Below are 16,719 nucleotides of genomic sequence, written 5' to 3' on the forward strand. Positions count from 1 at the left end.
AAAGGCAGAGAATGAAGGGTTTAAGCTTAAGAAAATTTGTATTTCTTTTTTTTTTGTGAGGGAGATTTATCAGCCATTATATCGGCTATCGGCCTTTGTTAAAAGTTTTATATTGGTAACGGTCCCAAAAAAAGCATATCGGTCGGGCCCTAGTTTGGATTAAATTTTACATTCAATGATTGACATGACCCAGATTTCAAAAGTTCAACCAAAGATAGCTAACACAGGTTTGTGGTGGCACTAACTTCAAACTTACTCCTTGGCAGAAAAAGCTAGTAACATGTTGTGCATGTTACTTATATAAAAAGCACGACATGTGCAGCCGTTACTTTCCATGCCAAAAAGGTGAATAGTTATTAAGGGCCTGCTGCTTAAAATAAAATGTACTTTACAAATATCTGTAGTACGCTCTGCAAAGTTAGCTGAATGTGGCACAAGCGACTAGCTGAAACATGCTAAAGTTAGCATAAATATCTTAACTATATCTTTAGAAAGGGTTGTAGCGCCAGAAAATTCAACAGATTTGTCTTTGCAAACTTACCAGTTTTCTTCATAAAAACATTGTGTCTAACAAAAAACACATTAGTTAACAAAGGTCTGCAAACTCAGTTTATTTTCGGTTACAACTAATGCGCAAAACCGTAAAGCTCACAACCCACAATGTTTAAAGAAATCCGCCAATAAAGTTATAATAATATGTAATAAATATCAACTGTATCACTGAAGAAGGCTATTTATGAGCATTTCTTGTGTGAATATTTTCAGTAGCCGCAGCCATCACAGGAACTCTGCTTCAGTTGGATCAAAGACGTTTTCTACATGTAAACAAGTACTGTGGGAAAATGTGGTAAAGATCTGTCTGAAAGTGACCAATCACGTTGGGGAAGGTGTCTCCTTGGAACCCGCCCCCCAAACTGTCAAAAGTGAAACTTGTATGATAGAGCGGAATTTCTACTCGAGAGCCGAGCAGGCTGCGAGAGCATGTATTAACAGTTCCACGTGCGTAGTACACACACTTATGTGCGACAGGAACAATTGTCTGTGCTTGACTGGATACAATCTGCTCTTCGGGTCTTTCTAAACACGCGCAAGGTGCTTTTTCGTGCTCGCAGATAGTTTAAAACACGCGCAGAGGACTTTTTTATCACTAGTGGATGGGAACTTATCCTCTCACGGACGTTTAATGATCCTCTTGTGATTGTGTGTGCTCTCGCGAGACCTTATTGGCATAAAATTGACTCCATAGTGGCTGACCAAGCGTTTGTTTTTGATGCGCTGGGAGTGAGAATGTGTTGTTTTAACACCTTTAACTAACAGCTGATATGTCTCCACAGCCTTCATTAGAATAGAATAGAATAGAATGCCTTTATTGTCACTACACAAATGTAAAGTGAGATACAGAGCATCTCCTACTCAGTGTAAAAAAAACATGCTGGGGGGGGGGGGGGGGTACAGTTCTGCAGCGCTATATACATATGGACAGTATTAGTGTTATGTATATACAATTATTGCACATAGAATTGGTATAAATAGTGGTGGTCAATAGAGGAAGTGGGAAGTGGGGGGCTGTGTTATCGGTGCATGTGTGAGTTCAGGGTGGTTATCACTTTGGGGAAGAAACGGTTTTTGAGTCTGTGGGCTTTTGTATTAATGCACTTGTAGCACTTCCCTGAGGGAAGCAGCCTGAACATGTTGAAGCCAGGGTGCGAGCTATCCTTGATGATGTTTGCTGCCCTACTGAGGCAGCGGGAGGACTAAATGTCCATCATGGAGGGGAGAGGACAGCCGATGATCTTCTGTGCTGTCTTTACCACACTCTGAAGCCTCACTCTATCCACCTTGGTGCAGCTGCCGTACCATACCTTGATGCAGTAGGTTAGCAGGCTCTCAATGGACGAGCGGTAGAAGGTCAGCAGCAGGTTGGAGTTCAACTTGTACTTCCTGAGGACTCTCAGGAAGTGCAGCCGCTGTTGGGCCTTCTTGATGACCGCTGAGATGTTTCCCGCCCAGGAGATGTCAGCAGAGATGAGGACACCAAGGAACCGGAAAGTGTGGACCCTCTCCACACACTCCCCATTGATGTAGAGGGGGGCCAAGTCGGTGCTGTGTCTCCTGAAGTAGACAATAAGCTCTTTGGTTTTCTTGGTGTTCAGGGACAGGTTGTTTTCTGAACACCATGCTGCCAACTTCAGGACTTCCTCTCTGTACTCTGCCTCGTCTCCCTTCGAAATGAGTCTGACTACCGTGGTGTCATCAGCAAACTTGATGATGAGTGTTATTGTGGGTCGGACTGCAGTCGTGGGTGTACAGAGAATACAGAAGGGGGCTCAGCACACAGCCCTGTGGGGAGCCGGTGCTCAGTGTGCGAGTGGAGGAGAGATGAGGGCCGAGTCTCACAGTCTGGGGCCGGTTTGTGAGGAAATCCTTTATCCAGGCACATGTAAGAGAAGGGAGGCCAAGAGAGACCAGTTTGTTGATGAGGATGTCCGGGATGATTGTATTAAAGGCTGAGCTGTAGTCCACAAAGAGCATTCGGACATAGCTCTGGCGCTGCTCTAGGTGACTCAGCACAGCGTGGAGGGCTGTGGCGATGGCGTCTTCTGTGAATCTGTTTGCACGGTATGCAAACTGGTGGGGGTCGAATTCTGGGGGGAAGTTATCCTTAATGTGCTGAAGGACTAGTCTCTCATTAGTGTCTAAAGGAGTGATAAATTACTAAATTAAAAAAATCAGCTGTGTTCACGATGCATGAAATGTGCTGGGAGCAGAAACCAGCGCTGGCATGCCAGCTCTACTTCCCTAAGTCCAACTGGGATCGGACTGGCACTCTGAAGTTGCAAGTGTGGTATCCTGGCCAAAGGGGGTGGTTGGGGCTGAGTGATATTTAATTATTACCGTAAAGGGTCATTTTAGTACATACTGGCTCAAGAAAAGTATTTAAAAATATGAAAGAGTTGCAAAGTATGCCTTTAATTCCCTCTATGTTTGTCCTTTAGGCTTTTGGTCTGAGCCATTTAGATTTCAGCTACAGCAGTCTTCTGCTCCCTAAAAATGTGATTAAATGGATTTGACGGTGAGTTGTGTGACCCCTATATTATCACTCATTTATTAGCGAGTCAGAATTAATCCCTAAAATAATTTGTGAAGAGAAAAATAAATTAGACTCACTGTGCTTGAAGGTTATGAGGAGTTTAAATGGTGTTCTTGAATAAAAAACGCAACTGATTAAGAAGCTGGTTACTCATCCGTAGAGCAAACTGGTTCAAAGTCAAATGAACAGGAAATACAAAAAGGACACAATATGATGAGAGGAAGAAAATGAGGCTAAATAAAAATCAAATGCTTTGTGAGAACCAACGATTTTAGGAAAATACGAGTAAGTAAAAATTGATTGAATTTTTGACAACTTCCTTTTTTATATTTCCTTTAATTTTAATAGCATCAATTTTCCTATTCATTTCCTTGTTTCATTACAGATTTATAATATTCCAAAGAAACAGTAAAAAATTCTGACGTAACCTACACAAAAATTATTAAAAATGTACATTTCTTATATAAGCCGTGTGCATTGTGAACGTACACAAACTTGATAAAAGCTCCCATAAGGCATACTGGTGTGCCGAGGCATCCTCCATACATTTTATGTACAAGTGAGAAATCATCTCTGTGTGCAAAATTTTATTAGTGACAAATCATGTGCGTGTGTGCTATAGTACACTAGCTTTTTAATCTAAAATGATTAAAAATATTTTGTGAAAAAGAAGGTTTTCAGTGTGTTTTAGCACTTGTTTGTGTGCATGTTCACTTTAAAGAAAGAGGTGGGTAGTATACTGGTATGTCATGGTCACACACTTTGAATCCAGAGGTGGTTTTGACTAAGAGGTTGTTCCAAACTTCTTCAGGAAACTTTTCCTTGTTTGGGTTTTTTTCACAGTCCAGCAGAGTGAATTCAGAGTCGAAACAGATCTCAATCTGTCCCAAATTCTGGACTTGAGTATTCTGTCAACAAAAAAAAAAAAAGACAAGAATTAAACTTCAAATTGTTTCAATGAAACACAAAACATCATTTGGAAAGTAAAATGAGATTTTATTCACTAAAAGAAGTAGGGAGGCATCGATGTGAAATTTTGGGCCGATACTGATATCCGAAATTACTATCGCTGTTATGGCTGATAACCGACACTTGCCGATAACAATTATATATAATAATTTATTTGTTTATAAGGGATGGGACTTTAACGTGTTAATTATGATTAATTTTTTTTTTAAATGACGTGTTAAAAAATTCATGCATTTCATCACAGCTTGCAATTCAAGTAAGGTGGAACCTTTGTCATTGCATGACTTCCTCATAAACCAAATACCACTGATGCACACAACAGTGCACAGTGCTCTGTTAAAGCCTACTAAAACAGAATCTAAATGGAAAGAAATTGCCTTGCTTGGACTGATGCAGTATTTGGAAAACACGTCAGCCTCTTCTCTTAACTTTTAAAAAAATAAAACACTTCCTGACATCTATGGAGTCTGTGTCGCTGACATGTTTCAGAGATTGTCTCTGATCTCTGCTGCTGCTCGGTGGCACCGGAAACTTTACAAAAATCGAGGTAAGCTATATTTTTAACATGTATGTAACATTCGTGCAGCGCTAAAAGCACCCGACCGAATGGTGCTTTGCTCTTAGCAGTAGTTTATGAAAGTAGTCAAACAAAGGAGAGGCACCTGGCTGCAGCTGGAAAGATGCTCGGTGTTTTCACTGCTAATATTTGATGCTCTGCCTCATTATTTTTAATTTAAACAATTCCTTTGAGGGCACATTTTCCTGAATGATTAAAATGTGAATAATTAAGCTTAATTAATTACAAGGCCTGAATACCATCACGGTGACAATAAACAATTACACATCATCACCCCCGCATCATCATCACCCTCTGACACAGTTACACAAACAGGATCAACATGGAAAAAAAATATTGGTTGTTAATATCGACCCAGTTTTACTTATCAGACCGACACCAATATGTTAAAAAAAAAAGACCAACATCGCCCGATGCAGATATTGATACCCATTTATCATGCATCCCTAAAAAGAGGAGATGAAATTGTACCTTTGAGGAATGGGCACACTGGATCTTCGGTGTGACGCCGTAGAAACTCTGTATCGCTCCTTCGATTTGTGAGAACTGACAAGAAACACAAATAAGAGTTTTTTTAGAAGAGGAAACTTTCAGTCTAACTTTGAAACTCAGTCTTTAATAAAAAAATTAAAAAATAAACGTACTTTGTAGTAGTCGGAGGGGATGATGTTGAACTTGTTCAGGGCGCTGCAGTAAAAAAAAGCAGTTTAAACCTCGTTGCTGAGTCATAAATCCCACACCGTGTGAAAAAAGTGAGTGTGTGCCCAAATGGAGCTCTACCTGCTCAAATCCAGTTTATGATATAACTCCAGAGCCTTACTGAAATATTTATGCTGACTGTTGAGTGACTCTGCCTCGGCTGCACAAGTGCCATGTTTCTGCCACTCGTACTTCCTGTTAACAAAAAAAAAAAAAAAAAAAACACCACAAGGAAAAAGCAATACAACTAAATAGTTCTAAATCTGTCAAAACATCAATAACTGTGAGCTTATTCTGAGACGAAGTGATTTTGAAGATTTATTATTAGCACCTAAAATCTACATGTGATCACACTCCTCTTTAAAATAATCTGAGAAATTCAGTTAATCCTAGCAGATTACATCTCACAAATAATTAAAACACGGATTGTAAAGATGAATTAATAACAGGAAAGCTGAGATGTAACACTGCAGTCGTAACATACTAATAGAATAATAGCATAGAACAGTTTGTGAAGCTAGATTATGCTTTAATCTCCAATAAACGAGTGAAAAAAAGAATGAATTAAGCTCGACAGATCAGACATACCAGAAGCTAGAGGATGAAGGCTTGATCAAGTCAGGCCAACTCTTCTCCATATCTGGTAGCAGATCCTGGAAACACAAAACAAACGGATTTGTTTTACAATTTAGGAGTTGCTGCATTGTCTTATTTGTGTTTAAAATGATAAATAAGTTCATGTTAGCATGCAAGTGGGTTTGTATGTTTAACAGGGACCTACCTCTATTTGGGAGGAGTTGAAATGCCAGGATGAATTACATTCATTTCCATTATCTGGCCTGAAACACAACACACAAGGATATACTCGTATTTACTGCCCAGCCAAAACAAAAAGTCGTCACCTGATGGTAGAGTCTGACCGCTGCACAAAGCCTTCTCCAGCGCATCTCAAAGATTCTCAACGGGGTTAAGGTCTGGACTCTGTGGTGGCCAACCCATGTGTGAAAATGATGTCTCATGCTACCTGAACCACTCTTTCACAGTTTGAGCCTGATGAATCCTGGCATTGTCATCTTGGAATATGCCCGTCCTCAGGAAAGAATGACCTGGTCATTCAGTATATTCAGGTAGTCAGCAGACCTGCGGCCGTATGTTTTTGGACACCCGAGTGAAGAGAGGGGCGGAGCTGTCAACTGATCACCACCTGGTGGTGAGTTGGATCAGATGGCAAGGGAACATGCCGCGTAGACCTGGCAGACCCAAACGCATAGTGAGGGTCTGCTGGGAACGCCTGGCAGAAGAACCTGTCAAGACGGTCTTCAACTCCCACCTCCGGCAGAGCTTTGACCACGTCCCGAGAGCAGTGGGGGACATCGAGTCCGAGTGGGCCTTGTTCCACTCTGCGATTGTCGAGGCGGCTGTTGCTAGCTGTGGTCGTAAGGTGGCCGGTGCCAGTCGTGGTGGCAACCCCCGTACCCGCTGGTGGACACCAGAGGTTCGGGGAGCCGTCAGGCTGAAGAAGGAGGCCTACAGGGCGTGGCTGGTCTGTGGGTCTCCGGAGGCAGCAGACAGGTACCGGATAGCCAAGCGGGGTGCAGCAGTGGCAGTTGCCGAGGCAAAATCTCGGGCGTGGGAGGAGTTTGGTGAGGCCATGGAGAAAGACTATCGATCGGCTCCAAAGAGGTTCTGGCAAACTGTCCGGCGCCTCAGGAGAGGAAGGCAGCAACTCGCTCACACTGTTTACAGTGGGGATGGGGAGCTGCTGACGTCAACTGAGGCTATAGTCGGACGGTGGAAGGAATACTTTGAGGAGCTCCTCAATCCCACCAATGCGCATTCCGAGGAGGAACCAGAGCTGGGAGGCCTGGGGATGGACTGTCCGATCTCGGGGGCAGAAGTTGCTGAGGTAGTCAAACAACTACACAGCGGCGGAGCCCCGGGGGCGGATGAGGTTCGTCCTGGGTATCTCAAGGCTATGGATGTTGTAGGGCTGTCATGGTTGACACGTCTCTACAACATTGCGTGGTCATCGGGGGCAGTTCCTAGGGAGTGGCAGACCGGGGTGGTGGTCCCCATCTTTAAGAAGGGTGACCTGAGGGTGTGTTCCAACTATAGGGGGATCACACTCCTCAGCCTCCCTGGAAAGGTCTACCCCAAGGTACTGGAGAGGAGGGTCCGATCGAAAGTTGAATCTCAGATAGAGGAGGAGCAATGTGGTTTTCGTCCTGGCCGTGGAACTGTGGACCAGCTCTATACCCTTGCAAGGGTGATGGAGGGGGCATGGGAGTTTGCCCAACCAATCCACATGTGCTTTGTGGATTTGGAGAAGGCTTATGACCGTGTCCCCAGGGGCACCCTGTGGGGGACGCTCCAGGAGTATGGGGTGGGTGGCTTTCTGTTAAGAGCCATTCAGTCCCTTTACCAGAGGAGCGTGAGTTTGGTCTGCATAGCCGGTAGTAAGTCGGACCTGTTCCCAGTGAGGGTTGGACTCCGCCAGGGCTGCCCTTTGTCACCGGTTCTGTTCATCACTTTTATGGACAGAATTTCTAGACGCAGCCATGGTGTGGAGTGTGTCGAGTTTGGTGGCAGGAGAATCTCGTCTCTGCTTTTTGCGGATGATGTGGTCCTCCTAGCTTCATCCAGCTCTGACCTTCAGCTCTTGCTGGGTAGGTTCGCGGCCGAATGTGAAGCGGCTGGGATGAGGATCAGCACCTCCAAATCTGAGACCATGGTTCTCGACCGGAAAAGGTTGGCTTGCCACCTCCGGGTCGGGGGAGAGGTCCTACCTCAAGTGGAGGAGTTTAAGTATCTCGGGGTCTTGTTCACGAGTGAGGGTAGGAGGGATCGGGAGATCGACAGGCGGATTGGTTCGGCGTCTGCAGTGATGCGGACACTGAGCCGATCTGTCGTGGGGAAGAGGGAGATGAGCCAGAAAGCCAGGCTCTCGATTTACCGGTCGATCTACGTCCCAATCCTCACCTATGGTCATGAGCTTTGGGTAATGACCGAAAGAACGAGATCGCGGATACAAGCGGTCGAAATGAGTTTCCTCCGTAGGGTGGCCGGGCTCAGCCTTAGAGATAGGGTGAGGAGCTCGGACATTCGGGAGGGACTCGGAGTAGAACCGCTGCTCCTCCGGATCGAAAGGAGCCAGTTGAGGTGGTTTGGGCATCTGGTCAGGATGCCTCCTGGACGCCTCCCCGGGGGAGGTGTTTCGGGCATGTCCTGCCGGCAGAAGGCCCCCGGGTCGACCCAGGACATGTTGGAGAGGTTACATCTCCAATCTGGTCCGGGAACGCCTTGGGGTCCTGCCGGAGGAGCTGGTGGACAAGGCCGTGGAGAGGACGGCCTGGAGCTCCCTAACTGGTATGCTGCCCCCGCGACCCGGACCCGGATAAGCGGACGAAGACGAAGACAGCAGACCTTCTTGGAGCACATCCTGTTGCTGAACCTAGACCTGACCACCTGCAGCAACCCCAGATCATAACACTGCCCCCACAGTCTTGTACAGTAGGCACTAGGCATGATGGGTGCATCACTTCATCTGCCTCTCTTCTTACCCTGACGCACAATCACTCTCGAACAGAGTCCATCTGGACTCATCAGACCAGTTTTTAATAACGCATAAAGAAATGAGAAGCAACACATTGTACCAGTTGGGGTTAAATAACTTGTTGCCAGCTGAAAAATAATCCCCCATGCACTAATTATCCAATAGGAGGCCCGCACCTATTTGTTTAGTTAAATCCAGGTGGCGACTTTTTTTGGGCCGGGCGGTGTATAAACAAAAGTCATTTTAAATAATGCAACACTCAAGAGATGCTGTCATAGGTTTTATCCTTTATTCTACAGAGTCACCATTTTATTTGTTTAACACAGGTTTTCTGCACCCATACAGTCAAATAAAAAAAGCACAGATTACATAATGGGGATTCCTTTTTATTTTGTATTGCTCAAAGCATTAGTAAAATTAGTAAAAATTGGAATATAAAATGTTAAAAATGTGTTGACCTATATCCGTCATTCTAGAAATGAAACTGGGGGCCACCCAAAATTCTTCTGAGGGTCACAAATTGCTAGCCTGGCCAGCCATGCTAATGCTTCCTTATGGGAAGAAAAGGGCCTGGTAATGCGCTCATTCAAATAACGCCACCCCCTGAAAAGTCTAACCAAGCCCATCAGCGCTGAGCAGCATATGTCACACACCGCAACGCACGGTTTCTCATAAACAACGGCTCACTGTGGCTCTTTCCTCTGGTCTAAATGACTTGGACATGTCTTTAAAACCACAACAAGTAGAAGCGCTAAAAGCATTTCTTCTAAAGAAAGATGTTTGCACCGTTGCCAGACGCCATCTTGGACTACAGCTAAAAAAGAACAACAATGTAGCGCGTACAGTCGTCATTTCTGCCCCTTTTCTGATTGGTTATTTCTGAGCTGGCTAGTCCCGCCCCTCATGGTGCTCTCTGCCTCTGAGTGTCCAGACTTGTCGTCAGTGTAGAACAGACAGAGGACGAGTCAGGCCAGGCTAACAAATGGCCCCTGGGCCACCAGAATTAAATCCTTATTTCAAGCTTACCAGAGTCCATGCAGTGTCCAGTAGCTAATTTTGGCATGGCAGTGCTCCATCTGAAATGTGACGAAAAAATATACAAACCATCAAACACATCATTATGTATTTTGTTTTCACTTTTACTTTCTCTGAGATGCAAAGACAAAACATTTCAATTCTCTGTATGTTTTGCACATAAGTCAGTTTTTGGTAATAAAAAAATTTAATGGAATCAATTAAAATGCATTTCTTTAATAATAATATAATAAAAGATCGATGATGTCAGTCGGTTTGGAGCTCTTACTCATTCTGCTGATCTTGTTTAGTGAACTGAGCTTCACAAAATGAATTCTGTTTCCAATTGTTGCTACAATCCACCATTAACTAGGAAATGTTTTACTCAGTGGGTTTTCAGGCACCCTTTATACACTCCATTACACTTTATTAAATCAACCTGATAAATACTCATGTGGTAAAATATGTGCTTAGTAGTTATCATCTCAGTTTAAAGGCTGAATATGGAACACAAACACCATAGCGACATCTAGTGTGTAGATGTTGTACTTGCAACAACAGAGCTCATTTTACAGCCGTTGAGGTGTTTGTTTGCTGCCGATACACGAAGCGACCAGCCAGCCGGCACCATGTCCAATGACAAATCATACAGGGTAAGGACTAGTTTCTAATAATAAGTTCAACGTTAGAACATCTTCTGGGCTTAGACATGTCGAGTCCGCCATTTTGCACAGTCTCAGCCTCACTGTGCCGAGCGAATTTTTTTACTGCAATGGTGCCCTCTTTATTGCCTGGTAGATGTAAACATAAACCCAGTGTCGTGCCTGTTAAAATTATTTTTTTCTTTATTTTAGGTATAGCGTTTAAAGGAAAAACTGTACCTTGATTCTACACACCTCCAAATGCCCGGTGGTGGTAATTATTTTCTAAAAATATAGCTTTTTATTCAAAATTCCATATATTTAAACGTTAACAGATTTTTTTTTTTTGTTAGGATAAAACGTTGAAGGGTTTTGTGTTGTAATACATATGATACAACCACATTCACATCTGTGAGGGTCGACTGGACTACAAAAAACATCTTAAATTGTTAAAATCCTGTTTCTTTTGCTAACGTATCAAACCTCTGATTGGTCATCAAACCATTTCACAAGAATGCATGGCAAGCAGAAAAGAAGAACAAAAAAAAAAACAGAAATACAAGATCTGCTGCTTTCGCTAAATGTGGCTAGAATGCTGCCTCAACAGACTGACAGTGCTAACAGACCGAGTCTTGTGACCTGACATCATATGGTGTTTAAGAAATGCACTGATTTAGTTGTTTTTTTCTCAGAAAATCACATGAAACCACTTTTTATTTTGATAATGCTCATATAGAACCATAAAACCACGGCATGACTTGATGGATGTTCTCTCATGTTGAAGAGGTTCTAAACCAAATTCTCATTCTCATATAAAATCACTTCTTGTATTTTAATGTCAGGTGAGTCACAGGAAAAATTGAAACCCACATTCTGCATAAACCCATTGTGCCTTGCTAGGCAGCTCTGACGCATACTTTCAGGCTAATTAATCAAATGCAGACCACGGTATAGGTGGTACTAAAGAGCGGGCAAAACACCTACCACAGAAGACATTCCATAATCATATGCAAATGAGGGTTTTCGTCTTCGTCTTCCTCCGCTTATCCGGGTCCGGGTCGCGGGGACAGCATCCCAATTAGGGAGCTCCAGGCCGTCCTCTCCCCGGCCTTGTCCACCAGCTCCTCCGGCAGGACCCCAAGGCGTTCCCGGACCAGATTGGAGATGTAACCTCTCCAACGTGTCCTGGGTCGACCCGGGGGCCTTCTGCCGGCAGGACATGCCCGAAACACCTCCCCGGGGAGGCGTCCAGGAGGCATCCTGACCAGATGCCCAAACCACCTCAACTGGCTCCTTTCGATCCGGAGGAGCAGCGGTTCTACTCCGAGTCCCTCCCGAATGTCCGAGCTCCTCACCCTATCTCTAAGGCTGAGCCCGGCCACCCTATGGAGGAAACTCATTTCGGCCGCTTGTATCCGCGATCTCGTTCTTTCGGTCATTACCCAAAGCTCATGACCATAGGTGAGGATTGGGACGTAGATCGACCGGTAAATCGAGAGCCTGGCTTTCTGGCTCAGCTCCCTCTTCCCCACGACAGATCGGCTCAGCGTCCGCATCACTGCAGACGCCGAACCAATCCGCCTGTCGATCTCCCGATCCAACCTACCCTCACTCGTGAACAAGACCCCGAGATACTTAAACTCCTCCACTTGAGGTAGGACCTCTCCCCCGACCCGGAGGTGGCAAGCCACCCTTTTCCGGTCGAGAACCATGGTCTCAGATTTGGAGGTGCTGATCCTCATCCCAGCCACTTCACATTCGGCCGCGAACCTACCCGGCAAGAGCTGAAGGTCAGAGCTGAATGAAGCTAGGAGGACCACATCATCCGCAAAAAGCAGAGACGAGATTCTCCTGCCACCAAACTCGACACACTCCACACCACGGCTGCGTCTAGAAATTCTGTCCATAAAAGTGATGAACAGAACCGGTGACAAAGGGCAGCCCTGGCGGAGTCCAACCCTCACTGGGAACAGGTCCGACTTACTACCGGCTATGCGGACCAAACTCACGCTCCTCTGGTAAAGGGACTGAATGGCCCTTAACAGAAAGCCACCCACCCCATACTCCTGGAGCGTCCCCCACAGGGTGCCCCTGGGGACACGGTCATAAGCCTTCTCCAAATCCACAAAGCACATGTGGATTGGTTGGGCAAACTCCCATGCCCCCTCCATCACCCTTGCAAGGGTATAGAGCTGGTCCACAGTTCCACGGCCAGGAGGAAAACCACATTGCTCCTCCTCTATCTGAGATTCAACTATCGATCGGACCCTCCTCTCCAGTACCTTGGCGTAGACCTTTCCAGGGAGGCTGAGGAGTGTGATCCCCCTATAGTTGGAACACACCCTCAGGTCACCCTTCTTAAAGATGGGGACCACCACCCCGGTCTGCCACTCCCTAGGAACTGCCCCCGATGACCACGCAATGTTGTAGACACGTGTCAACCATGACAGCCCTACAACATCCATAGCCTTGAGATACCCAGGACGAACCTCATCCGCCCCCGGGGCTCCGCCGCTGTGTAGTTGTTTGACTACCTCAGCAACTTCTGCCCCCGAGATCGGACAGTCCATCCCCAGGCCTCCCAGCTCTGGTTCCTCCTCGGAATGCGCATTGGTGGGATTGAGGAGCTCCTCAAAGTATTCCTTCCACCGTCCGACTATAGCCTCAGTTGACGTCAGCAGCTCCCCATCCCCACTGTAAACAGTGTGAGCGAGTTGCTGCCTTCCTCTCCTGAGGCGCCGGACAGTTTGCCAGAACCTCTTTGGAGCCGATCGATAGTCTTTCTCCATGGCCTCCCCAAACTCCTCCCACGCCCGAGATTTTGCCTCGGCAACTGCCACTGCTGCACCCCGCTTGGCTATCCGGTACCTGTCTGCTGCCTCCGGAGACCCCACAGACCAGCCACGCCCTGTAGGCCTCCTTCTTCAGCCTGACGGCTCCCCGAACCTCTGGTGTCCACCAGCGGGTACGGGGGTTGCCACCACGACTGGCACCGGCCACCTTACGACCACAGCTAGCAACAGCCGCCTCGACAATCGCAGAGTGGAACAAGGCCCACTCGGACTCAATGTCCCCCACTGCTCTCGGGACGTGGTCAAAGCTCTGCCGGAGGTGGGAGTTGAAGACCGTCTTGACAGGTTCTTCTGCCAGGCGTTCCCAGCAGACCCTCACTATGCGTTTGGGTCTGCCAGGTCTACGCGGCATGTTCCCTTGCCATCTGATCCAACTCACCACCAGGTGGTGATCAGTTGACAGCTCCGCCCCTCTCTTCACTCGGGTGTCCAAAACATATGGCCGCAGGTCCGATGATACGACTACAAAATCTATCATCGACCTGTGACCTAGGCTGCCCTGGTACCAAGTGTACCGGTGGGCATCCTTATGTTCGAACATGGTGTTCGTTATGGCCAAACTGCGGCTTGCACAGAAGTCCAATAACAAAACACCGCTCGAGTTCAGATTAGGTGGGCCATTCCTCCCAATCACACCCCTCCAGGTGAAGCTGTCATTGCCCACGTGAGCATTGAAGTCCCCCAGCAGGACAATGGAGTCCCCTGATGGAGCACTATCTAGCACTCGTCCCAGGGACTCCAAAAAGGGTGGGTACTCTGAACTGATATTTGGCCCATAAGCACAAACAACAGTCAGGACCCGTTCCCCGACCCGAAGGCGCAAGGAAGCTACCCTCTTGTCCCCCGGGGTAAACCCCAACACACAGGCAGAGAGTCTCGGGGCTAACAAAAAGCCAACCCCAGCCCTCCGCCTCTCACCCGGAGCAACTCCAGCAAAGTAGAGTGTCCAACCCCTCTCCAGGTCTCGGGTTCCAGAGCCAATGCAATGTGTCGAGGTGAGTCCGACTATATCTAGCCGGTACTGCTCAACCTCTGCCACAAGCTCCGGCTCCTTCCCCGCCAGCGAGGTGACGTTCCATGTCCCAAAAACTAGTTTTCTTGTCCGGGGATTGGACCGCCAAGACTCCCGCCTTGGTCTGCCACCCGATTCGCATTGCACCGGACCCTTCATGTTCCTCCTGCGGGTGGTGGGTCCACAGTTGGACGAGCCCATGTATCCGGTTCGGGCTGGGCCCGGCCGGGCCCCATGGGCGATAGCCCGGCCACCAGGCGCTCGCTCACGGGCCCCAACCCCAGGCCTGGCTCCAGGGTGGGACCCCGGTAACCCTCCGGGCCGGGTACTCCGACTCTTCGTTTTAACCGCCATGAAAGATCCTTCGAACCGTTCTTTGTCTCACCCTTCACCTAAGACCAATTTGTCATGGGAGACCCTACCAGGGGCACTAAGTGCCCCAGACAACATAGCTCCTAGGATCATTAGGGCACTCAAACTCCTCCACCACGATAAGGTGACGGTTCAATGAGGGCTTTTATGACTGAAATTGGTGATACTTGAACCAGGGAATATACTAAAAACTAGAACACACCCAATTACTTATAATTTCCTCACACAATCCTGGAGGCCAATATAACACTCAGAAAAAAACGGAAAGTATTTTTGACTTACAGAACAGAAGGTGGTGGGCCAGTGGTGGGTCAGGGTCAGCTTGTTCCATATTTGGCTGAAATACACAGAAAGTTCTCAGCAGCTCTCAATTTGCTTGTTATTCTTATAAAATAATAAAAGGATGAGATCATTTAGTGAGAGAACATTACATCTGGTAGAAAAATAAAGCAGATGGTGGCAATGTTAATCAGAGAAACTCTAAAATGTGATGTTCTTTGTACTCACTGAGGCGAAGCGGCAGAGAAGAAGACTGCTGCCAGGCAGAACAGGAGAGGAGAGCTAAGGTTCATGATTGATCTGAAACAAGATGCTCCTTTAGACAAAATATGGCGTGGACAGATTCAAAACCTAATTAAGTTAAAATTATTAGGAATTCATACCTTAAAATGAAAAACAAGACAACAATGGACTCCTTATTCTATAATGAAGGTGTCAAGTTTCTCATTTCTTAGCCAGAAGAATATGTTTTTGGTATTTTTAAAATGAGAGTTAATGATGTAAAACCAGAAAGTGAATCACCTGAAGCTGTACCAATGGTGTACTGATGAACGGCTCCAAAGATGAATTAAGCACTTATTCTCAAACACAAATTCGGTTTCTGGAATATAACTTTCCTCACACAGCACCGCATAAATATGTCTGGGGCATTCAGAGGGCTCAATGTTTATGCATGGCCATCCTTCATCAAAATAACTCCACTGCTTGGCTGACAGGAAGAGGCTGCAGAGTTGGCCTGAATAATTCTCCTGGTCCCATCAACTATCTGAAATTTAACAATAAATAAATAAATAAGATATCTAGGATTTTGGGTTCAGTTATAACTGATCATTGCCAGACCAGGAAGCTGGGAAACTCCACCAACTCCTGTATTAAGAGTTTTAAAATTACATGTGCCAAGTACTGGATAGTGAATGTTCCTGAGAGTCCAAAAACATAGATGCTATATTTGTTGACTTATTTATTTATTTATTTATTACAAATAGCAATGCATTTATTTGTGTATTAATAATTGGCTAATAAAATTGGGCAAATAAATAAGCAACACGAAAAAAGAAAAAAACAAACAAATATCTACTTCCTCAAGCTTCAAATCTAGTAGCAATTAAAACTTTTTCAACATAACTTGCTTCAGACAGCACTGTCACCCGAAAAAAAAATCACAATACAATACAATAATAACACCAACACACTAAAACATGTAAAAAGAGCTAAAATGTACTTGGTAAAATGTTCGACATGCTCTGTTCTGTGCAGAACAAGAACAAACAGCGTCACTGTTTGGTAAGTTCAACACAGAAAATGATTCATCAGCAGATAAAACTAAGACAGCACCACCCTAAAAGTACACGATCTTAATGTTACCATAAACTGTGAAATTAGCCTATTAACATTTGCTTTACACAAACGTAAGTGATACATATGTAAATTATGACAACTGAAATGCTTTGTTTGAAAAATATTACATATTTTTGCACACACCTTAACTTGAGCCGAGCAGGAAGCAATGGTTGTTTCTACGAGCTGTTGTTTATGTCCCGAAGCCGCTCTGCCGATCAGCTGAGCCAATAGGAAACTCCGCACACATAAAACGTCATCACGCATGGGGACTGTTTGGTGCAGATAGCCACCTTTTCCGGTTGTTTCAGATTAAGAGCCC

General features: G+C 45.7%; 2 protein-coding genes across 3 annotated transcripts in view; both read right to left on the reverse strand.

The window, feature by feature from the left end:
- The window catches only part of LOC139071803 (uncharacterized), a 10,832-nt gene extending 9,073 nt beyond the window's left edge, over window positions 1–1,759 (reverse strand). The window contains exon 1 of the mRNA XM_070554935.1: window positions 1–1,759. This exon is cut by the window's left edge and continues 1,078 nt beyond it. The gene's annotated coding sequence lies outside the window, so the exon portion shown is untranslated.
- Window positions 1,760–3,407: 1,648 nt separating this feature from the next.
- Window positions 3,408–16,661, reverse strand: rnaset2 (ribonuclease T2). Of its 2 annotated transcripts, none has more exons than XM_015953769.3 (10): window positions 16,542–16,661; window positions 15,288–15,359; window positions 15,063–15,117; window positions 9,916–9,965; window positions 6,118–6,175; window positions 5,925–5,989; window positions 5,418–5,531; window positions 5,282–5,324; window positions 5,109–5,183; window positions 3,408–3,999 (listed from the first exon to the last, which is right to left on the reverse strand). In XM_015953769.3, exons 2-10 carry the CDS (start codon window positions 15,350–15,352, stop codon window positions 3,802–3,804), a joined length of 723 nt encoding a protein of 240 aa, XP_015809255.1. In that variant the 5' UTR covers window positions 15,353–15,359; window positions 16,542–16,661; the 3' UTR covers window positions 3,408–3,801. The 2 variants fall into 2 exon arrangements, with proteins under 2 accessions (XP_015809255.1, XP_054588630.1); XM_054732655.2 differs by lacking the exon at window positions 16,542–16,661 and adding an exon at window positions 15,582–15,825.
- Window positions 16,662–16,719: the final 58 nt, after the last annotated feature.

This window comes from Nothobranchius furzeri, chromosome 9, assembly GCF_043380555.1.
Source record: "Nothobranchius furzeri strain GRZ-AD chromosome 9, NfurGRZ-RIMD1, whole genome shotgun sequence".
Classification (NCBI taxonomy): Eukaryota; Metazoa; Chordata; class Actinopteri; order Cyprinodontiformes; family Nothobranchiidae; genus Nothobranchius; species Nothobranchius furzeri.